Raw genomic sequence first — 22333 nt, forward strand, 5'->3', positions numbered from 1 at the left:
TCTGGATGCGCAGGAACCTTGGGGACAACCAGGTGACATCGCGGCACAGCCACCCCCACCCCTCCCCCCCCCCCCCCCCGCTGGTGGCACCTCACTTTTTGGCGATGTTGAGCATCTTGAGTTTCTTCTTCATGCGGGGCCGCGAGGCGCTGGAAATGGTGGTGTCCACCAGAGAGGAGGTGGACTGGGACACCTGGGGTTGGGGACAGCGGGTAGGGTTGTCACCCACTGGGGACGGTGACAATGGGATGTCACCCCAGCTGCCACCCCCCGGAGCGTCACCTTGCGCATGATCTTGCGGCCGTAGAAGAGCATCTTGTCGCGTTTGCGGAAGCGATATTTCGGGGTCCCCTGGGCGGGTATTTCTGGGGGACACGATGGGGACACGGTAAGGGGGCACAGCCCTGTCCCCCCCCCCTTGTCCCCAAGGCCACCAGCGTGGTGTCACTCACTCTTCAGGCGCAGCCGACGCACCAGGACCACAATGGCAGCGGCGACGATGACAGCAACGAGGCCGAGGCCAAGCAACATCCCCAGAACCTGCGGAGGGAGGGGGGGTCCCATGTGGCCCCCGTGTGTCCCCCCCCAGGGGACAGGAACATCGGGGGGGGGAACACGGACGGACACACACACACCGATGGCACCGCCACCCTGGTGGCATGGAGGGATGGGAGGGGCTCAACAGCATCGGGATGCGGACACTGTCCCCTGGGGACATGGGGACAAGTTTGTGTCCCCTCAGGGGTGCTCACCGCACCAGTGGAGAGCGGCTCCTCGGCAAAGAGCCTGGGCAGCATGGCCGTCAGGGACACATCCTGCGGGGGACAAGGGGACAGCTGAGCCCCCCCTGACCCCCCCCCACAGCTGGGGGGGGACACAGGGGTGACTGTCACCCCCCAGCCCACCGTGGGGACATCTACCTCCGCCTCCTCCTGCGGCTCTGACTCGCTCTGCCCATGGCCGCGGTGGGGCTGTGCCCATGCAAAAAGCTGCGAAAACGGGGAAAAATGGTTTAACACCCCCCCCCCCCAAAAGAGAAGTTTGTGACACAGGGACACGCAACAGCCACCGAGGGACAGGTGACAACTGGGTGACATCCCCCCAGGGGGTGAAACTCTGGGGGGGGGTTGGGCTCAATTTGCTGCATGGTGGGTTGGGGTAGGGAGCTGGGGTGCCCGCAGGGTGTCCCCAGGGTGTCCCCCAGGGTGCTCAGTGACATCAAGTGGCAGGAGGACACTTCGGTGTCCCCCCCCCTTGGGGACTTCAGTGTCCCCCACTCCGACTGGGAGAGGAAGCGGTGACAGGAACCCTCCCATTGCAACAGCGCGAGGCCACCGGTGTCACCCGGTGTCACCCATCACCACTGACACCCGTCCCCGCTGTCACCCCACCACGTGACGAGGGTCCCCACGTCGCGGTGCCACCACCCAGCCCAGCCCCCACCGTGTCCGTCCCCCCCCCCAACTGTCCCCACCGTCCTTCCCAAGGACACCCCGGGGAGGTGATGGTGGCACCGGCGGGGACGTCACCGGGGCTGGCACATGTCACCCCCCCTGTCACCCCATGGCGGGGGGGGAGGGGACACGCTGCCAAGTGCCGCGCCAACACCCTGTGACCGGGGCCTGGGGACCGCCCCCCCCCCCCCATGGGTGACAACTGCCCCTCCCCCCATTAAATACCCCTCCCGCCAGCTGCTTCTTCTACCCCCTCCCTAAGGCAACACCCCCCCCCAACTGGTGCTGCCCCCCCCCCCACTGTTACCCCCCCCTCCCCAGCCCCCCCAGCTGCTCCTGCCCTCCCCCACCCTTTACACCCCCCCCTCCAAAGCTATAAAGACCCCCCCCAACTAATATTGCCCCCCCGGTTAATATTGCCCCCCCCAGTAACTGAGGAGCTGATGCTGCCCCCCCAAGCGTTACTGCGCCCCCCCGCAACATTAGGGGCCCCCCCCTCAAGTTAATATGCCCCCCAAGCCCCCCCGCAGGGAGTCCCTGCCCCCTCCCCAAGCTAATATTGCCCCCCCCCCCCGTAATTGGGGGACTGATGCTGCCCCCCGCAGCCCCCCCCCCAGCGTTACTGCCCCCTTCCCAAGGGTGATAGTGCCCCTCCCCCAGCATTACGCCCCCCCCCCCCCCCCCACTATTGCTGCCCCCCCAACGGGTTTTGCTCATCCCCCCCCCGCCCCAAACCTGCCTCCCCCCGCCCCCTCCCCAGCCCCAAACCTGCCCCCCCCCGCAGCCGGTGCTGCCCCAAAGGACGATACGTGCCCCCCCCCCCCCACACACACACACTCACCAGCCGCCGGTCGCCGCCCCGCGCCCCGCTCCGGCCTCGGCGGTAACGGCGGCCCCCGCGGGGCCATGGCCCCTTTAAAGCGGCCCCGCCCCCTTCGCGCTGACGTCACGGGGGCGGGGCGCGCGGCGCGGCGCCGCCGCCATCTTGGGAAGGTCAGGCGCGAGGGCAGAACGCAGCGCGGCGGGCGGGCGCCATCTTGGGGGTGGCGCTGTGGTGACGTCATCAGAAGCCGACGCGCCCATGCGCGGGGGGACGAGCTGTTTTGGTGCGCGCCACGGCGCCATCTTGGGAGTGGCAAAGGGAGGGCGGGGGACATGGGGGAAGTGGGGGGGGGGGGGGGGTGGTGTCCCCCCTATCTGGGGGTGTCGTGGGGGTGGGAACTGGGGAGCATCCTCAGGGCCGGCCCCACCCCCACCACGGGCACCCCACGGGTGGTGGCACCCACCGCTGTCCCCGTCCCCACGGGTGGCGGCACCCACCGCTGTCCCCGTCCCCACGGGTGGCGGCACCCACCGCTGTCCCCGTCCCCACGGGTGGCGGCACCCAGGGCTGACCCTGTCCCCACGGGTGGTGACACCCAGTGCCAGCCATGTCCCCACAGGTGTGACACCCCACCAGCGTCCCCATCCCCACAGGTGGTGACACCCACCACCAGCCCTGTCCCCATGGATGGTGGCACCCACTGCTGTCCCCATCCCCACGGGTGGTGACACCCCCGCCCCCACCCCCCAGGGTGCCAACACCCGCCGCCCTGGCGCGGGGGTCCCACAGCAGCACAGACCCACTGATCTCAGGGGGCACTTTATTCCGCCCCACGGGGGCACCCCTGTCCCCCCCCGGCACAACTCCCCCCTCTGACCCCAAAACTGGGTGCGGGGGGGGGGGGGGGGGAACCCCAGGGTGAGCAAGACCTGAGACCGGCCACAACTCCGCGCAGGAATGAGCACGCCATGCTGAGTGCCGCTCCCCTCCCCCTCCCCCTTGCCAGGGCCCCGTTTTGGGGTTAAATCAGGCTTTTTTTGGGTGCTGGGAAGGCCAGGAGGCAGCGGGGCCTGGCTCCAGCCGCCCCTGGCCCCGCTCCAACTGGGAGCAGCTGCTTTTCCAGTACAAAACGTGCCCTTGACCCGTCCTGCCGCGCGGTAAACAGCTCGGGAAAACTGCAGCTCCGGCGCCAGAGGTGCCTGGGGTCCCTCGTGCCTAGACACCCCACCCCCCCCCGCAGAACGGCTGCAGAGCTTGGGGACAAAGGTCCACATCCATCCCCCATGGCAGCAGGGGACTTGTAGGGCTCAGGGACAAGGCCAGGGATGAATCCCTGATGGGACGGAGAGGGTGAGGACCTGGGGACAACGCGGGGGGGACAAGCCCTTGATGTAGCCAAGGGCCCAGGGGGCTTGGGGCCAAGGACACAGGCACGTCCCCAGCGTGGCCAAGGGGCGGGGGCTTGGGGACAAGGGCAGGGACAAGTCCCCAGTGCAGCCAAGGGGTTGGGGACGTGTCCCCAACACAGTCCAGGGGCTTGGGGGCTCCAGGTTGCCCCCCAAAATCCATCTGTGGGGTGCCAAAGCTCCAGGTTGCCCCCCAAAATCCATCTGTGGGGTCACGGGGCTCCAGGCAGCCCCCCAAAATCCATCTGTGGGGTCACGGGGCTCCAGGCAGCCCCCCTAAAACACAGCCAAGGGGTCCCAGGACCCATGGCAAGCCCCTGAGCGGCTGCCCCAGCTGCAGTTCAGGCCTGGGAGCGTGTTAAGCTTAAAAGTCCATTAAGAAAATTAACGGGGCCACAAGCATCTGTCTGGTGTTCCCCAGGTGCAGGGGACACGGCCACCGTCTGTCCCCACCCCTTTGGGGTCCCAAGCCGGTAAAAACAGACGATAAAATAAATTAAAAAAGCACTCAAGGCTGGGGGAGGGGAGCACGGGGCATCCCCAGGGGTCTGCGGGGGGTGGGGGCTCCTCCCTCAATTCACCAGCAGCGCGTTGTCTTGCAGGGGAGCCCTGTGGGGAGACACACGGGTGGTAATGGGGGGGCGGGAAATCCGACGGAATTCGGGGAAAAGCTGCTTCCATTTGGGAAACAAATCCTGGAAACCAGCGGGGAGCCGTGGGGCAGCGAAGGGGGGACGCAGGGAACATGCAGACCGCCCGTTAGACCCATATGGAGGGGGTCCCCGCAGGCACAGAGCTATTGGGGGGGGGGGGGGGCAGCAAGACGTGCGGGCACGGAGAGGGGATGGAAATCACAATCCACGTGGGAATCGGCCGCGCACGAGGAGCCAGCGGCGAAAAGAGTCAGGGGGGAGCAGGGTAGGTAACGGGGGGCGCAGAGCATCCCCCAGCCCCGATTTGCTGCCCAGAACACCCCCACACACACCTTGCAGCACCGGTAGCGCTCACTCACCGCTCGCAGCAGCAGAAAACGGAGCAGGATGAGGTGCTGTGCCGCCGGTACTTGCCCGCTTTGGGGCTGTCCTTGCACTGGGCGATGTAGGCGTGGAGCTGGGAGACGGGCGTCTCGCCCTCGCACTGATGCTGGGGGGTGGGGGAGGGGGAAAAAAGGGGAGAGGGAAGCTGAATCCCTCCAGCGAGCGGGATGGGGACCCCCCCTTCCCACCAGATCCCCGAGGCGTAAAGCTCGGCTCCGAGAGCAGGATGTGACCTCACCTTGATGGTCTCGTAGGAGCCGGTGATGAGGGCGATGAAGAGGCTGAGGACCATGTAGATGAAGAGGCTGATGAAGGTGTACAGGTAGACCTGGCTGAAGAGCCACACCAAGTAGCTGTTCTGCTGCATCTCGGCAAAGGTGACGAACATATCGTCCCCGTTGATGAGGGAGAAGAGGCACTCGGACACCATGGAAAGGGAGCGGAACTGGGATGGGAACCCATAAACCACCAGTAAGCCGGGGCGGGCTGTTGTGCCCCGCCCCCCCCCCCTACTGGAAGCCCCCGAAGAAGGAGCGAGCGCTCCCTGCCACCCGATGTGCCACCCCGATGCCACCGACAGCACCGTAGGTAACCCCCATCCCCAAATCCGGATCGAGCGCTCCCTGCCACCCGATGTGCCACCCCGATGCCACCGACAGCACCGTAGGTAACCCCCATCCCCCAAATCCGGATTGGGCCCACCCCCATTCTCCCCCTACACGCGGGCAGGGCGAGCGCCCGGAGCAGCACCTTGACGTGGTACGGTCCCAGCACGATCCAGCCGCAGAAGCAGTAGCCAGGTAGATGACGGCCACGCAGCAGCAGAAGCGGATGACGTTGGGGAGGGCCACCCGGGAGCGTGACAATGAGGATCTGGTGGAGGAAAATCCACTCAGGATCAACCCCGGCAGAATGGGACCCCCATCCCCAGCAGTTCAAAGCACCCTGGGAGACACACACCCCCCGGCCCCCGTGGTCCCCAGCAGAGCAGGATGGGGACCCTGGGGACACACGCAGCAGGTGCAGGATGAGCCTGAGCTCCCCCAGGTGCTGAGGGCCAGACCAGGACGGTCATTCCCAACCTAGAAAATTGTCCCCTGGGCTCCCAGGGGACACGCTCCCCCCTTCGCTGGTGCACTCAACGTTGTACTTCTGGAAGAAGGTGAGGTAGCGAATGACCCCGACCCAGACCAGCAGCGTGGAGGTGCCCAGCAGGATGCTGCAGATGTCGTAGCCAGCGAAATTCTGCCGGGACAGAGGTGGCACGGGGCTGAGGGACAGCCACCCCCACCCCCCTGAAGTCCCCAAAGCTGTTCCCAAACCCCCAACACCCTCTCCACCAGCCACAAGCGAAATCCTGGTGCCACCAAACAAGACCCTTTGGCACCATCTCCCCGTCCCAAGGGGAGAGGTGGCTTCCGGGGGTCCCACTCGAGGACCCCCTAACCTGCCACCAAGGCTCTGATGGCATCCAGGACAGCTCCACCGGGGCGGATAACGCATCACCAGCACCCAAGGGTGGCTGTCGTGGCTTGTCACGGGGAACCGTCCCCTCCCCGGAGCGTGGGGACACCCAGGACCTCCAAACTTCTGCTCCGCTCCCCATCCTGCCCGTACTTTGGATTCGATGCCGATCTTCATGACGGTCCCCAGCACGGTGAGGACATCGCTGATCACCAGCAGGATGTACCAGCCGTTGAGGAATTCCATGCGATCCGACAGGCACACGCGCTGGTTGTACCGGCGCTGGAAGAACCGGCTGAATTCCTGCAGGCAGAGGGAAAAAAAAAACCCTATGTCCCCACCAGGGACACTCCCCAGCCCCCAGCCCCACGTCCCCACCAAGGACGCTGCCCATCCACCAGCCCGGAGAACCTGACCCATCCCACAGCACCCCACAGCTTGGGGGATGCCTGCTGGGAAAGGGTCTCCTCCAAAAATCGTCTGGGCTGGAAAAGTGTCCCCCCCACCCCTCCCAAATCCAAGTTTTTTGGGGGGCCAAGCAGCGCCAGGGTCTGTCCTGCCAGCTCCTGGTGGTGGCTGTGCCATGGGCTGTGGTGCCACCACCAGGGTTTGGTGCAGGGGGAGCAGCTCCGGGGGGGTGAAATGCCAGGGTTGGGTCCCCCCCCCCCATCATGGTTACACCACGGAGGGGGGCTACGGTCACGCCGCTTCCCAACCCCCCCTTCCCCCCCACTCACGTGCTGCAGCATCAGGCCCCCGGATGATGGAGCGAGCGCAGAGGATGAAGGACAGCGAGCAGACGAGGATGACGATGACGTCAAAGAACAGCCGGAAGGAGTTGTCACCTGCAAGGAGGGGGACAGTCACCCAGGAGCACCCTGAGACCCCCCACGCAGCCCCCCGGCACCCAACTGGGGATGGACACCAGCTTTGTCATGCCCTCCCAGCTCCCACCTCGGCCAAAGACGCTGTGATCTTTGCACTCCTTGATGTCGGCCCGGTTGTCCAGGTGGATTTTCACCCGGCCGCTGTGCGCCTTGTTGTCAAACGTGATCTGGAGAAGAGTGAGATGGTTGGAAACCACCCGGCAGCTCCTTGCTGCTGGGACGCTCCCCAGCCCCACGTCCCCCCCAGGGACGCTGCCCATCACCCATCCCTACGTGCCCATCAGGGATGCTCCCCGCACCCCATCCCTACACCCCCCCCAGGGATGTCACCCTCCCCCACCTCGCCCCACGGTGGGGAGCGGTGCCGACGCACTCACGGTGATGGTGAAGGTGTAGCAGTCGGGGATCTCGTTGTTGATGATGGTTTGGATGTTGATGGCTTTCAGCTTGAACTGGATGGTGACGTTGATGAGCCTGTGGGAGGGGACAGATAATTGTTATTCCTCCTGCTGGGGCTCATCCAGGGGGTCTCAGCCCACTCAGACCCCCCCCAAAACACACCCCCACGAGTCAAAGAACTGATGACAGGAGGGAAAAACCTCTCCTGGGGGTGCGTAAAACCCTGGGAGGTGGTGTCTCCAGCTCGAGAGGAGCAAATCACCCCCCCCCCTGCCCCAGCACCAGTGACTTCGGCTGGTCCAGGGGGTCTCAGCCCACTCAGACCCCACCAAACCCCCCCCAAACACAACCCCCCAAGTCAAATAACTGATGACAGGAGGGGAAAAACCTCCCCTGGGGGTGCGTAAAACCCCGGGAGAAGGTGTCTCCAGCTCGAGAGGAGCATTTCACACCCCACCTGCCCCAGCACCAGTGACTTTTGCTTCAGGGGGGCAGGCTGAACCCTCTGGAAGAAACGATGCCACAAGCTATGTGGCGTCTCTCGCTGTCAGCATCCCTCTCCACACCACCAGGCAAAAGACGGCACCTGGCCCGTGCCGGTAACAACCACGGGGCTTGGCCACGGAAAAAAAAATCCCGTGGAAGGATTTTGGGTGTTGCAGAACAGTTGTGGTGCCTCCGAGATGGAGCTGGGGCTGGAAATCAGCTGCTCTGTTGTGCAACCTCACCGGTTTCACATCCCCCTGGGGGGATTTATTTCTATCCCATGACTGTTTTTTTAATTAAAAAAGCAAACAAAAAACCCCACAACGTGGGGGGCTTTTCCACCCTGGCAGCGGGCTTCAGCACCAGGAATACCCCACATTGGGGTCCCCACTTTGTGCCAACGGGATGTCCCCAGGCTCGTAGGGATGAGATCGGTGATTACTTGTGGAATTTGAGGGTGAAGTTCTTGTAGCTGTGCTCCAGCTCTGGAGGAAGAGGCTGTGGGTCCTCAGGGTCCACCCCCAGGCAGTCTGCAGGAAGGGAGAAGCATCTTCAGGGAAGCCCAAGCCCCCCACCCCACAGACCCCTCGGACCCTTCCCAAGGGCAAAATAAGGACCAAAAAGCTCCTCAAGGAGCCAGCAGGAGCTGCGGGACCAGGACTCTCAGCCCCACCGTCCCCAAAACCCACCTGTGACAATCTTGGGGTCTATGTTGAAGGTGTCGTTGGCCGGATCGATGCGTCCCTTACGGTAATATTGCTGGCACAGCATGAGGGCCGAGTGGTTCCCGCTGCTCTCGCCCTGCACGTAGGCATAGCGGCCGATGGTCTCGTTGGGAATGGCCAAGTACTGGAGAAGGAGATGCCCTCAGCATCTTGGAGGTGACCCTCTGTGTCCCGCTCTCCCCACAGATCTCACCTTCTCCACGGCGTAAAACATGCGCTCGTAGAGGTCGCGTTGCGTGTAGACGGCGTAAGAGTCGTCGGCGCCGTCCACGTAGTCCTTCAGGAAGAGGTGCTTGAAGGCAACGGTGTTCTCCTCCTTGAACGTCACCACCATCTGGTTGCTGAGCCCAAAAAGAATGAGCTGAGGGACAAAGGACACCATGATGAAACCCCCCGCCCCAGCAGCTCCAGCACCACCCCACCCAAAACGTGGCCGTTTCGCCCCAAAGGAGCTCACAGGAGGCAAAATGCCACCACCCGACACTTGGGTGACCCCAAGATGACAAGGACCAGCTTGCATGTTGCTGAGGTTGTCCCCATCTCCATCTGGTCATCCCAAAACCTCTTCTGCTGCCCGTTCTGTGGCAAAGCTCCTCTTCCACCACAGATAGGGAGAGGACCATCTCCTTGGGGACATGGACCATCTCCTTGGGGACATGGACCATCTCCTTGGGGACATGGACCATCTCCTTGGGGACACGCACGTGTCCCACCACAGATGGGGTCACAGACCATCACCTTGGGGACATGCATGTGTCCCACCACAGATGGAGTCATGGACCATCTCCTTGGGGACATGCACGTGTCCCACCACAGATGGGGTCACAGACCATCACCTTGGGGACATGCATGTGTCCCACCACAGATGGAGTCATGGACCATCTCCTTGGGGACATGCACGTGTCCCACCACAGATGGGGTCACAGACCATCTCCTTGGAGGGAGACACATGTCCCACCACAGACGGGGCAAGGACCATCTCCCTGGGGACATGGACTATCTCCTTGGGGACATCCACGTGTCCCACCACAGATGGGGCGAGGACCATCCCCTTGGGGACATGGACTGTCTCCCTGGGGACACGCACGTGTCCCACCACATACAGGGTGAGGACCATCTCCTTGGGGACACCCATGTGTCCCACCACAGAGGGGGTGGGGACCATCTCCTTGGGGACATCCACGTGCCCCACCACATACGGGGCGGGGACCATCTCCTTGGGGACATGGACCACCTCCTTGGGGACATCCACATGTCCCACCACAGACCCAGGATGGAGCCTGGTGCCTGTCTGGGAGCCAGTGTCACCCTGAGCAGGGACAAACTTTCTGCCCCTCCCCCCCCCCCTTTTTTGGGGCACCCCGGCATTACCCACTGCCTGAGCCACCCCAGTGTGTGTCACCCAGCCCCAGGGATGTGCCACCAGGGTCATCCCAAGGGACCCCACCTATCCCAGGGGACCTCTCCCAAGTTCCCCGCTGTCCCCAAGCCCCCCCAAAAACCCCCACCACTCCCCACCATGTCCCCAGGCCTTGCTGGGGGTGCCCACTCCGACGTCCCCAGGCCTAGTGCCCACCTCAGAGGTCACCTTCAGTGCTCAGAGCCCCCGTGTCATTGTCCCCCCCAACGTGTCATGTCCCCGTGTCCCTCTGCCACTCAGTACCACCCTGGGCTCCCCCTCCCTGCTGTCCCCATGTCCCAGGGGATCCTGTCCCCATGCCCCGGTGCCCGCTGTCACCATTCCCCAGTGTCACCCCCCTCCCCCCTGGTATCCCAGTGCCACCCCCCCCAGCGTCCCCATGCCCTGGTGCCCAGTGTCACTGTTCCCCAGGACCACCGTTCCCCAGGGCCATCCCTCTGTGATGTCCCCATGCCCCGGTGCCCAGTGTCACCGTTCCCCAGGGCCACCCGTTGGCAGGGCCACCTCCCCCCCCGCAGTGTCCCCATGTCCTGGTGCCCAGTGTCACCATTCCCCAGAGCCACCCGTTCCCTGGGCCACCCCCTCGCCACGGTGTCCCCATGCCCCGGTGCCCGGTGTCACTGTGCCCCAGGGCCACTCGCTGCCCAGTGTCACCTCCCCCCCGGTGTCCCCATGCCCCAGCGCCCAGTGTCACCGTTCCCCAGGGCCACCCCCCCCCTTGGTGTCCACATTCCCCAGGGCCACCCCCGCCCCAGCGTCGCACCCCCCCTCCCGGTGTCCCCACCCCCCGGTGTCCCCGCACCTGGACGGTGACCAGGAGGATCTTGGCCAGCTGCAGCCCCAGCTTCACAGGCCGCCGCCCGCGGGCCCGGTACTTGTCGCAGGGGCTCATGAAGAAATACTTGAGGCGGCGGCGCAGCTCCTCCTCCTCCGCCACCGCCGGGGCCTCCGCCGTGCCGTAACCGGGCCCGCGGCCCAGCAGCCGCTCGGTTTCTGAGGGGGAAACGGCCGTTACCGGGGGGGGAGCGGAGGCCCCGCGGGGCAGCACCGGCCCAGCCCGCGCCCCCCGGGCCGCTCACCGGACGGGGCCGACCCCTTCCCCCGTCCCGGGCCCCCCCCGCAGCCTCCGGGGCCGCTCACCGGACGGGGCCGCCATGGCGCCGCCTCAGGGCGGCTTCGCCACCTGCATCACGTGACGGGAAGGCACTGCGTGGGCACGCCCACCCGGCTCTGGGCACGCCTACTCTGCCCTGGCCATGCCCACGCGGCTGTGGTTATGCCCAACCGGTCATGACCACGCCCACCCCCTCTGGCCACGCCCACCCGGCTGTGCTCACGCCCATCCCCGCTCTAGCCGAGCCCATCCGGTTATGGCCACGCCCACCCCCGCCCTGGACACACCCACTCGGCTGTGCTCACGCCCACCCCCGCTCTAGCCGAGCCCATCCGGTTATAGCCACGCCCACCCCCGCCCTGGACACACCCACTCGGCTGTGCTCACGCCCACCCCCACTCTAGCCGAGCCCATCTGGCTATGGCCACGCCCACCCGGCTGTGGTTATGGCCACCCGGTCATGGCCACGCCCACCCCCCTCTCTGGCCACGCCCACCCGGCTCTGGGCACGCCCACTCCCGCTCTAGCCGAGCCCATCCGGCTATGGTCACGGCCACGCCTAACGCCGCTCTGGCTACGCCCACCCGGCTGCGGTCACACCCAGTGGTCCGAAGTTATGCCTATCCGGTCATGGCCACTCCCACCCTCACTCTGGCCACGCCTGCCCCGCCATGGCTAGGCCCACACAGCGCCTGTGCTGCCTCCCCGCCCCTGCCGTGACCTGGGGGGTTGGAGGGGGGGCGTGTCACATGTATCTCCGTGCCAGGACAGTGACATGTAGTATGATGGGACAAGTTCATGGACAGTGACATGTGGCATGGGGAGGCATGTCCATGGATGGTGACATGTGGCCCAGGAGGACATGGCCATGGGTGGTGACAAGTGGTCCAGGCGGACACATCCATGCTTGGTGACATGTGGCCCAGGAGAACATGTTCATGGATGGTGACATGTGGCATGGGGAGATGCATCCATGGACAGCAACATGCGGCCCAGGGGACATGTCCATGGATGGTGACATGTGGCCCAGGAGGACATCACCCTGGGTGGTTACACACAGTCCAGGAGGACATGACCATGGATGGTGATATGTGGCCCAGGAGGACTTGTCCATGGATGGTGACATGTGGCATGGGGAGACACATTCATGGACAGTGACATGTGGCATGACGGGACACGACCATGGGTGGTGACATGTGGCCCAGGAGGACATCACCATGCCAGGATGGTCACACGTGGCACGGAGGTGACACCTGATGGAGGACAACCCATCCTCCCCAACACCCCCACCACCACGACACCGTCCCCTTGGTGCCACCATTTATTCACCGCTCCTCATTGGGACAGGCCACCCATCATGCGGGTTGTCCCGTGTCCCTCAGGCCACCCCTGGCAGTGGCTCCAGCAGCAGCCAGAGCCCGTCCTCGGCGCGGAGGATGAGCTCGGTCTTGCGCCGCGGTGGCCGCCCCGTGTCCAGCCGGACAGCGAAGCGTGTCACCGTCAGTGCCACCACCACCTTCAGCTCGGCCATGGCGAAGCTCTGCCCGATGCAGTTCCTGCCACCACGTTCCCTCTGTCACCTCCCCAGGGGGGACAGCAGACCCCACCCCACCCCCCCATCAAGGTGGTGGAGCAGATGGTAGAACTTCCCCAAACCAGGGGGACGGTGTTGTCCCCGTGATGATCAAGGTGGTGGAGCAGATGGTGGAACCTCCCCAAATCAGGGAGGTGGTGTTGTCCCCGTGATGGCATGGCTTGGGGACAACCACCCCACCTCGAAGCCAAGCAGGCTGGGGGAGGTGACACATGGGGACACTTGCGTTCCCACCACATCTTACCTGGGACCAGCGGAAAAGGGGATGAAGGCCAACGGGGACCGTTCCTTGCTGTTCTCCGGGCTGAACCTCAATGGGTTGTAGACCTGGGATGACATAGACATCGTCACACAGTTGTCCCTGCCCATGGTGACAATCCCTGGTGCCACCAGGACCAGGTGGCTCCACCTGGGGCTCGGGCCAGACGTCGGGGTTGTGGTGGGTCCCGTAGATGCTCATCAGGCAGATGACCCCTGGTGGGATAGAAACAGCCACCTTAGGGACAGGGGACAAGGAGGGACGGGGACACTGGGGACACCCCATGCCCTGGGCGAGCTGTACCCTTGGGGATGATGCGTCCATCGTGCAGGGTGACATCCTTGGTGCAGCACCGCGACACGGCGGTGACAGGGGGGTGCAGGCGGAGGCTCTCCTTGATGCACATGGTGGTGAAGGGCAGGTGGGACAGGTCCTCCCTGGAGGGGGGGACACACGGTGGCACCGGGGTCCCCAAGCTGGCTGGTCAGGGGACGTCACTTGGGGACATCTCACCATTCAATGTCCTGCACATCCCTGCCCTTGAGGAGCTCGTGGACCTCCTGGCGGCACCGCTCCTGGTGGTGGGGGTGGCAGGCCAGGTTGTAGAGCAGCCACGCCAAGCCACTGGCCGTCGTGTCGTGGCCTGAGGGGACAAGGGCTGAGCCTGGGGACATGCCTGTCCCCCACCTCCGATGGCACCTGGTGGCTCTTCCTCACCCTCAAACATGAAGGTGTTGGCCTCCGCCGAGATGTCCTCATCCGACAGGGGGTTGCCGTCCTCGTCCTGCCAGGGGGACCGTGGCAGTCAAGATGTCCCCTGGAGCCACCACCCTATGGCCAACCCTCCCCATGGCCACCACCATCCCCTTGGCCACCACCATCCTACTGTAGCCACCTCCCTATGGCCAACCTTTCCTTTGACCACCACCATCCCATGACAACCACCACCCTACGGCCAACCCTCCCCATGGCCACCACCAACCCCTTGGCCACCACCCCCCCACTATGGCCACCACCCTATGGCCAACCTTTCCCTTGGCCACCACCATCCCATGATGACCACCACCCTACGGCCAACCCTCCCCATGGCCACCACCAACCCCTTGGCCACCACCCCCCCACTATGGCCACCACCCTATGGCCAACCTTTCCCTTGGCCACCACCATCCCATGATGACCACCACCCTATGGCCAACCTTTCCCTTGGCCACCACCATCCCACTATGGCCACCACCCTATGGCCAAACTTTCCCATGGCCACCACCATCCCATGATGACCACCACCCTATGGCCAACCTTTCCCTTGGCCACCACCATCCTGTGATGACCACCACTCTATGACCAAACTTTCCCATGGCCATCACCATCCGCTTGGCCACCACCATCCCACTATTGCCACCACCCTATGGCCAGCCCTGCCCATAGCCACACCATCTTGCTGCGGCATGACCTTAGCAAGCAGGAGAAGGTCAATGAAGTCCATGCTCCGTCCCTGGTGGCTCTCCAGCCAGGCTTGGTGGCCAAGGCGCTCGAGGGCCTGGCGCCGCCGCTGCACCACGGCAGCGGTGAAGCTGTGCACGGTGGCGCAGGCCCGGGCAAAGCGGCGCCCGTCAGCCGAGAGGTGGTAGAGCCACGTTGGGTGATGGAGCGGGTGGCGCTGGCGTCTCACCACCAAGGTGCTCAGCTCCATGATGGCCTTGATGTACTCGCTGGGCTGCCTGGGGGGCACTGGGCACCGCTGGGGGTGGCCACCAGGGGCCACCGAGGGCCACCACCCCCCTGGCCGTGGTGAGCTTCAGCAGGGACATGAGGTGGTGGAAGGTCCCCTCCCCATGAGGATGTTTGGTGACACATGGGGGGACTCAGAGCCCGAGGGGGGGACACCCTGATGGGGGGAAGATGGGGTGACCCTAGGAGGGACAGAGTTGGGGTGGGGGGACAATGTTGGGGTGATGGAGACCTTGATGGGTACAACTTGATGGGTACAAAGCCCAGGGGGGACCCAACCAGGGCAGGAGACACCAGCAAGGGACAGCACCAGGGTCAGGGGGGGGTCCCTTGTGTGTGACCCTGGTAAGGGGCGATGGGGACAGTGTGGGGGTCCCTGGGGGGGGACACAGGGTGACGGTGACACTCACTCCTGGCAGTGGCTTTCATGGCTGAAGATGCACTTCTGGAGGGTGTCCAGGGTGAGGAGGCTGAGCTGCTCCAGCACCTCCAGCGCCACTGTGCCCCCCACCGCCTCCGCCGCCGCCCGCCACTTGGCCTGGGGGGGGGAGGGGGATGGGTGCCGGAGGAGGGCTGGGGCATGGGGGAGGAGGGGCAGGGGGATGGGTGCTCACGTGCATGACGTGGGTGCTCCGGTTGAAGATGGCCACGTAAGGTTTGAGGACATCCCGGTGGAAGGCGGGTGCCAGCAGGCGCCGGTGCTGAGCCCACTTCTTCCCGGCGCTCAGCAGGAGCCCATCACCTGGGGGAGGTCACCCGGCTCCATCGGGGGGCACCCATGGGTGCTGCCCCTCCCCCACCCCGTCCCACCCACCTCCCCCGGCACCACTCACCCAGCCAGGGCTTGAGGAAGCCGTAGAAGAGCTGGTCCTTGGGGGCGACGGATGCTGTGAGGGAGGTGAGCAGGAGATGGTGACAGGTGGCACCAGGGTGGCATCGGGTCCCCTGAGGGGCAGGCAAGGGGGGGGGGGGGGGCGAGGCTAGGGAGAGGGGACCCCCTGTCTGCACCCATAACCACCTCAGGATGGGAGTTTGGGTGCCACCAGGCCACTGGGGTGGCCATGGTGACACCTGGAAGTGGCCCTCAAGGACAGGTTGGTGGCCACCCTTGGGTATTTGGCCATGGTGGCACCCAGAGGTGGCCCTCAAGGACAGGTTGGTGGCCACCATTGGGTATTTGGGTGCTCCCTGGGCTGGTCCTGGGGTGACCATGGGGATGCTCAGGGTGGGTTGGTGGCCCTTGTGTCCTACCTGGGGCCATCAGGATGGGGCGGAGGGTGCTGGGGTGGAAGAAGCGCAGGATGGGCAACCACGGCAGGAGCCACCACAGGCAGCAGTGACAATACTGGGCCACCAACTCATCCACCTGCTGCAGCCCCTCCTCCGTGCTCTTCCCCTGTGGCACCGCGCAGCTCAGTGACAGCCTTGGGGACACCCTTGTCCCCAGGGCCGTGGGGACAGGCGTGTCCCCAGGTCACGGCCAGCCTTGGGGGACAGTCTCAGCTTGGGTTCACAGATGGACCTGGGGTCGCTAAGAACTTATGTGGTGGCACCCTGTCCCCACTGTCCCCCATCCTAGGTTCCACCACCCTGTCCCCACTGTCCCCCTCAGTGCCACCGCCCTGGCCCCACTGTCCCCTGTCCTAGGTGCCACCACCCTCTCTTTGCTTTTCCCACCAGATGCTACCAACATGTCCCACCTGTCCCCCCCAGGTGCCACCAACCTGTCCCCACTGCCCCCCTGAGGTGCCACCCCCTGTCACCAATGTCCCCCCCAGCTGCTACCACGCTGTCCCCACTGTCACCATCCCCCCCAGGTGCCACCCCGCTGTCCCCACTCTCCCCCCAAGGTGCCACCCCCCCTGTCACCAATGTCCACCCAGATGCCACCCCCGCTGTCCCCACTGTCCCCCACCCAGACGCCACCACCCTCTCCCCACTGTCCCCCCAGATGCCACCCTGCTGTCCCCACTGTCCCCCACCCAGATGCCACCCCCCTGTCCCCAATGTCCCCCCAGATGCCACCCCCGCTGTCCCCACTGTCCCCCACCCAGGTGCCACCCCCTGTCCCCACTGTCCCCCTGAGGAGCCCCCCCCCCTTTCACCACTGTCCCCCCAAGATGCCACCCCCCCTGTCCCAAATGTCCCCCCCAGGTGCCACCAACCTGTCACCACTGTCCCCCCACTGTCCCCAGTGTCGCCCCAGGTGCCACCCCCCCCCCGTCCCCACTTTCCCTTTGAGGTGCCACCCCCCTGTCCCCACTCCCCTCCAGGTGCCACCCCCGTTGTCCCCGCTGCTGTCCCCTCACCATGCCAGTGTGACCCAGCAGCCAGCTCTGCCATGGCGGCCGGGGGAAGCGGCGCAGTTGGTGGCAGGTGGCTCCGAAGCGGGTGACAGTGACCACGACATCCCAAAGCCACCGCAGCAGCAGGGCCAGCAGCAGGGTGATGACAGCCAGCACCCCCAGGGGACACAGCGCCCAGGCCACCGCCATGGCACCCGCCGCCTGGGGACAGGGCAAAGGTTGGGTGGCACCACCGTGTCACGTGTCCCCACGACGGGTGGCATCACGCGCAGCCTGGTGGCTTTGTGGCAACGTGTGTCCTGGGGACATTGTCCCAGGGTGCCACCACTTTGTCACCTCCCTGTCCCCCCAGGTGCCACCCCCCTGGTCCCCAATGTCCCCCCAGATGCCACCCCACTGTCCCCCCACAGGTGCCACCTCCCTGTCACCACTGTCCCCCCAGATGCCACCACCCTGTCCCCACTGTCCCCTCCCCCAGCTGCCACCCCTTGACCATGCCACCCCCCTTGTGGCACACACACCCCTCTGCATGCACATGCACACACGTGTGCACACATGTATCCTTTGCCTGCACACACATGCCAATGCCATGGGCACACATGGAAATGCCATGGGCTCACACGTGTTTGCACGCATGTAAGAGCGCATGCACACACCCTGTGCACCCCCCAACCACGTGTACACATGTGTGCACACGTATGCACGCACAACCCTCCATGCACCATATGTCTGCACACGCACCCCGTGCACATGCAATGCACACACATGTACATATGCACATGCGCACACGCATGCACACGTGTGTAGCCCCTTCCTCCCCCCCCCCCCCCCGTGTTACCCCCCCCCAAACACATGTGTGCTGCCCCGCTGGAAGCACTGACACCACACACACATGTGCCACCCTGCCCCGCCCCGTGTCCCCCCCCACCCCCGGTGACATCGGGGCCTGGGTGCAGGGACAAAGTCCAGCGCGGCCGCAACACGGGACAACCGCGACGGGGGCCATGTCCTGCACCACGATCCCCTGGCTCCTGGTGCTGAGCCTCTGCGCCCAGCACACCGCAGGTAGGCACACCCCACGCCACACCGCGACACGCCCCACGGCAACACCCTGTAACATACCGCGGCACGCCACAACACGCCACAACACCCCACAACACCCCATAACATACCACGACACACCGCGACACGTCACAACAACACCCCACAACACCCCGTTACATACTGCAACACGCCACGGCAACACCCCACAACACCCCATAACATACCACGACACGCCGCGACACGTCACAACAACACCCCACAACACCCCGTTACATACTGCAACACGCCACGGCAACACCCCACAACACCCCATAACATACCACGACACGCCGTGACACGTCACAACAACACCCCACAACACCCCGTTACATACTGCAACATGACATGGCAACACCCCACAACACCCTGTAACATACCACGACATGCCATGACACGCCATGGCAACACCCCGCAACACCCCATAACATACCACAACATGCCACGACACATCACGACATCACATAACATACCACAGCACACCACGACACGTCAAGGCAACACCCCACAACACCCTATAACATACCACAACATGCCACGACATGCCACGACATGCCATAACACATCACCACATACCACAATACATCACGACGCACCCCGAGGTGCAGCGACATGCCACAACACGCTCCAACACACACCACACATGTGCCAACCGCAGTGGCTTCTCCGAGCCCGTTTTCGAGCCAAAATCCCTCCAGTTGGTTGTTTTTTTCCCCCCTAATTAGGGCGATTTGAGCCCAAATTCGTGCCCACGTGGGTGGGGCGGGGGTGGGGGCTGCACCCAGTTTTGGGGGGATTTGGGTTCTGGGTGCTGGCAGCAGGTGCGGTCGTCCTGATTTTGGGGGTTTTTGCCTTGTTTTGGGGTGTTTTCACCCGGTTTTGGGTGCTTTCACCCGGTTTTAGGTGCTTTCACCCAGTTTTGGGTGCTTTCCCTCCAGTTTTGGGTGCTTTCACCCAATTTTAGGTGCATTTGCCCAGTTTTGGGTGCTTTCACCCAGTTTTGGGTGCTTTCCCTCCCATTTTGGGTGCATTCACTCAGTTTTGTGTGCTTTCATCCCAATTTTAGCTTTTGTTTTGGGTGCTTGCACCCAGTTTCAGCTGCATTCATCCAGTTTTGGGTGCATTTTCCTTTTTCTGGGTGCTTTCCCTCCCATTTTGGGTGCATTCCCCCTGTTTTTTGGGTGCATCCTCCCTGTTTTGGGTGCATCCCCCCAAAGTTTGGGTGCATCCCCCCTGTTTCGGGCACATCCCCCCACCCCAAGCCCCCCCACCCACCCCAGGACACTCCAGCCACCCCCTGCACCCATGGGTGCCCCTGCAGGTCCCCCTGTCCCCCGTTGCAGGTCTCCCACCGCGCCACATGGACTCCGTGGTGGAGATGGTGGAAGCCCTGGAGTCAACCAGCCGCGGCTTCGCCAGCATCGTGCCGGAGCTGGCGCGGGCACTGGGTGCCTGCAGCACCCCGGGGTGCCGCGCAGTGCTGGGCCACCCACCCACTGTCCCACCAGCTCCACCAATGCTCAGCCGCGAGCAGTGGCTGCTCTTCACCCAACTCCTCCACCACGACACCACAGCGCCCGAGCGCGGCGCGGTGCTGGCACCCGACGGCTCCACCGTCACCCTGGGACCCCTCCTTGCCGGCATCGAGGTTGGCCTCAGGCGGGCGTTGGGGTGGGCTGTCCCCACCCTGGAGCCACCCGTCGATGCGCTCTACGCCGTCACCATCACCGAAGCCTTGGGGACATCCTTCCTCTTGGCCCGTGACAGTGGTGGCCACCGGCCGGCGCTGGGACCCGCCGGCTGTTGGGATGACGTCAATGACCCCCAAAACTACACCCTGCTGGGACCCCCCCTCCCCCATCCCCGATGCCGTCGCCAACGCGGCGATGGATGGGGTGCTGTTGGGTGCCCAGCTGGCCCAAGCACCCATCCCACTCGCCGATCTCCTCCGGGGCTACTATGGGACAGGCAACGGCACGGAGAAGGGGCTACCACCCAGCAGTTACCGGCGGCGAGATTTTGGGGCGCTGGTGGCACCGAAGAAGCTGGAGGAGGAGGTGGCGGCGATGCTGAGGGTGCTGCAGGTGCTGCCACCCACGCGGGAGCTCCTGGAGGACGTGAAGCCGGAGGAGGTGGTGGCCATTGCTCGCCAAGCAGCAAGGGACTTCACGGAGGTCTATGTGGGTAGGGAGGTGGCACTGGGTGGTGGGAGCAGATCTTCTGTCCCCCCCCCAAAAAAAAATTGGGTGGGAGGGTGGGTGGAGAGCTGCACCCTGGGTGGGGGTGGGGTCTCTGGTGGCACCGCTGTGTAGGTGGCACCGAGGGGAGTCAAGCTTTGAGAGCTCAGTGGTGACATGTGGCTTGGCATGGTGGCCACCACCGCTGTGTCCCCTGGCTGGACACCACCATGTCCCCTGGCTGGACACCAGTATGTCCTCAGTTACCCCTAGATGAGGGGACCTCAGGGGGACACCATCATGTCCCAGGCCAAGGTGTCCCTCAGCTGGGCAGATGCTCCATGTCCCCAAGACCCCCAGGGGACACTGCCATGGGTCCAACCGCCCATGGGACCAGGCATGTCCCCTTCCTCCACCACCTGCCTTCCCTCGCAGCGTGCCCAGCCATCATGCCCCGGTGCATGTGGGGTGCCCGTCCCTACCGGGGCACCCCCAAACCGTTGACCCTCCCCTTGGGCTCCGTCTATATCCATCACACCTTCATACCCAGCACTCCGTGCCGCACCTTCACCGCCTGCGCCCGTGCCATGCGTGCCATGCAACGCTTCCACCAGGACACCCGTGGTTGGGATGACATCGGCTACAGGTGAGACCCTGTCACCATCACCCCACCGTGGTCCCCACCACCCATCCCTGGGTGGCTCAGGTTGACCCGTGGGTGCTTGCAGCTTCGTGGTGGGGTCGGATGGGTACCTGTACCAAGGTCGAGGTTGGCACTGGGTGGGTGCCCACACCAAAGGCTACAACACCAAAGGCTACGGCGTCAGCTACGTTGGAGACTTCTCGACCACCTTGCCAGACCGTGATGCCATTGCCCTGGTGCGGGACAATCTCCTGCCCTGCGCCGTGAGGACTGGCCGGCTCCATCCCAACTACACCTTACGTGGCCACCGCCAGATGGGTCACACCAACTGCCCGGGCAACTCCCTCTTCCATGAGATTGAGACCTGGCATGGCTTCAAGGTGAGCATCGGTGGCATCTTCATGGCTTGGAGGTTGGGTGCCCGGTTGGGGTGTCTGGTCCAGCTGGCATGCCTGGGAGGGTGGTGGGTTGGTGGAGGTGGTGGTGGGGCTGGTCATGGTTTCTTCTCTCCTCTGCAGTGAGGACCAGCCCTCTGGATCCTGGTCTGGACGGGTGCGGGAGAGGTTGGATGGTGATCTAGGTGGATGCTGGCCTGATGGGTGATGGTCTAGATGAACCCTGGTCCAACAGATGTTGGTTCTGTGGGTGCCGGCCTGGGTGGACCCTGGTCCAGACAGACCCTGAGCCAAGGGATGTCATCAGGGATCAGCCCTGGGCCAGGTGGACACCAAACCCATGGATGCCAACCCTGATGGACCCTGGTCCACGTGGACACCAGCCCAATGGATGCCAACCCTGATGGACCCTGGCCCAGAAGAACCTCAACCTTGAAGCCTACCAGCCTGGACAGATCCTGGCCCAGATTGGCACCGGGCCAGGAGGGTCCTGACCTGGCCCCACCGGCCCAGCAGCCCCTTCCTGTAGCCACAAGCCACCAGAAATCCCCCTGCAATAAAGTCAGTGGCAGGACATCAGCTTTGGGTGGTCTCTGGACAACAAGAGGGAAACTGAGGCATGGGGGAGGGGATGGCCATGGGAGAGGACCTGAGGGACCCAGGTGCCCAGGACCTGCTGCAGGGCTGGGTGCTGTGGCACACGTGTGTGTGTACACGTATGCCCAAGCAGTGCTGTCCCCCCCTTACCCCACCCCTTGGGGACCCCACATGACCCCCAAGGAGACCCCCCCCCCTCCATATCCCACCCCCCAGACGGACATCCAGCTCCCACGCTGCACCCCCCACCACAGCGCCCAGGAACTGCCAGCTCCAGCACCCGTTCACTCTGAAACCTAATGATGGCGTTTAAACCCGAAGCGTGCCCCTGGCCACCAG

At 64.4% G+C, this 22333-nt stretch overlaps 3 protein-coding genes across 4 annotated transcripts; 1 reads left to right on the forward strand and 2 right to left on the reverse strand.

Annotated features, from left to right (window-relative positions):
* Window positions 1-4041: 4041 nt before the first annotated feature.
* On the reverse strand, window positions 4042-11327 carry LOC101922304 (mucolipin TRP cation channel 1). Its single transcript, XM_055793149.1, is given in 17 exon segments — window positions 4042-4292; window positions 4696-4826; window positions 4959-5165; window positions 5471-5520; window positions 5523-5574; window positions 5576-5593; window positions 5864-5965; window positions 6338-6487; window positions 6922-6939; window positions 6941-7029; window positions 7139-7238; window positions 7449-7545; window positions 8399-8486; window positions 8646-8805; window positions 8875-9042; window positions 10904-11094; window positions 11242-11327. Coding segments are annotated over 17 exon segments (1674 nt in total). The 5' UTR covers window positions 11258-11327; the 3' UTR covers window positions 4042-4255.
* A 1196-nt stretch (window positions 11328-12523) lies between these two features.
* Window positions 12524-17341, reverse strand: LOC101922134 (ultra-long-chain fatty acid omega-hydroxylase). 2 transcript variants are annotated; one of them, XM_055793150.1, is made up of 12 exons: window positions 17106-17341; window positions 16048-16192; window positions 15630-15683; window positions 15411-15538; window positions 15207-15334; window positions 14519-14861; window positions 13786-13852; window positions 13582-13711; window positions 13372-13505; window positions 13219-13283; window positions 13054-13136; window positions 12524-12771 (listed from the first exon to the last, which is right to left on the reverse strand). In XM_055793150.1, the coding sequence occupies exons 1-12, from the start codon at window positions 17289-17291 to the stop codon at window positions 12594-12596; spliced, it is 1641 nt and encodes a 546-aa protein (XP_055649125.1). In that variant the 5' UTR covers window positions 17292-17341; the 3' UTR covers window positions 12524-12593. The 2 variants fall into 2 exon arrangements, with proteins under 2 accessions (XP_055649125.1, XP_055649126.1); XM_055793151.1 differs by having other exon boundaries at window positions 14519-14786; window positions 17106-17340.
* Window positions 17342-18047: 706 nt separating this feature from the next.
* PGLYRP2 (peptidoglycan recognition protein 2) lies at window positions 18048-21976 on the forward strand. Its single transcript, XM_055793152.1, is given in 6 exon segments — window positions 18048-18167; window positions 19526-20028; window positions 20030-20366; window positions 20795-21005; window positions 21088-21382; window positions 21521-21976. Coding segments are annotated over 6 exon segments (1410 nt in total). The 5' UTR covers window positions 18048-18106; the 3' UTR covers window positions 21524-21976.
* Window positions 21977-22333: the final 357 nt, after the last annotated feature.

Source organism: Falco peregrinus (genome assembly GCF_023634155.1).
Source record: "Falco peregrinus isolate bFalPer1 chromosome 12 unlocalized genomic scaffold, bFalPer1.pri SUPER_12_unloc_1, whole genome shotgun sequence".
Taxonomy (NCBI): Eukaryota; Metazoa; Chordata; class Aves; order Falconiformes; family Falconidae; genus Falco; species Falco peregrinus.

Coding starts and splice junctions, on each gene's coding strand:
- LOC101922134 (XM_055793150.1), bottom strand. CDS start 17,291: ATGGCGGTGGCCTGGGCGCTGTGTCCCCTGGGGGTGCTGGCTGTCATC. Junction 15,335..15,410: donor GGAGCACCCACGTCATGCAC/GTGAGCACCCAT, acceptor TCCCCCCCCCAG/GCCAAGTGGCGGGCGGCGGC. Junction 13,506..13,581: donor GATGTGCAGGACATTGAATG/GTGAGATGTCCC, acceptor CCCCCCCTCCAG/GGAGGACCTGTCCCACCTGC.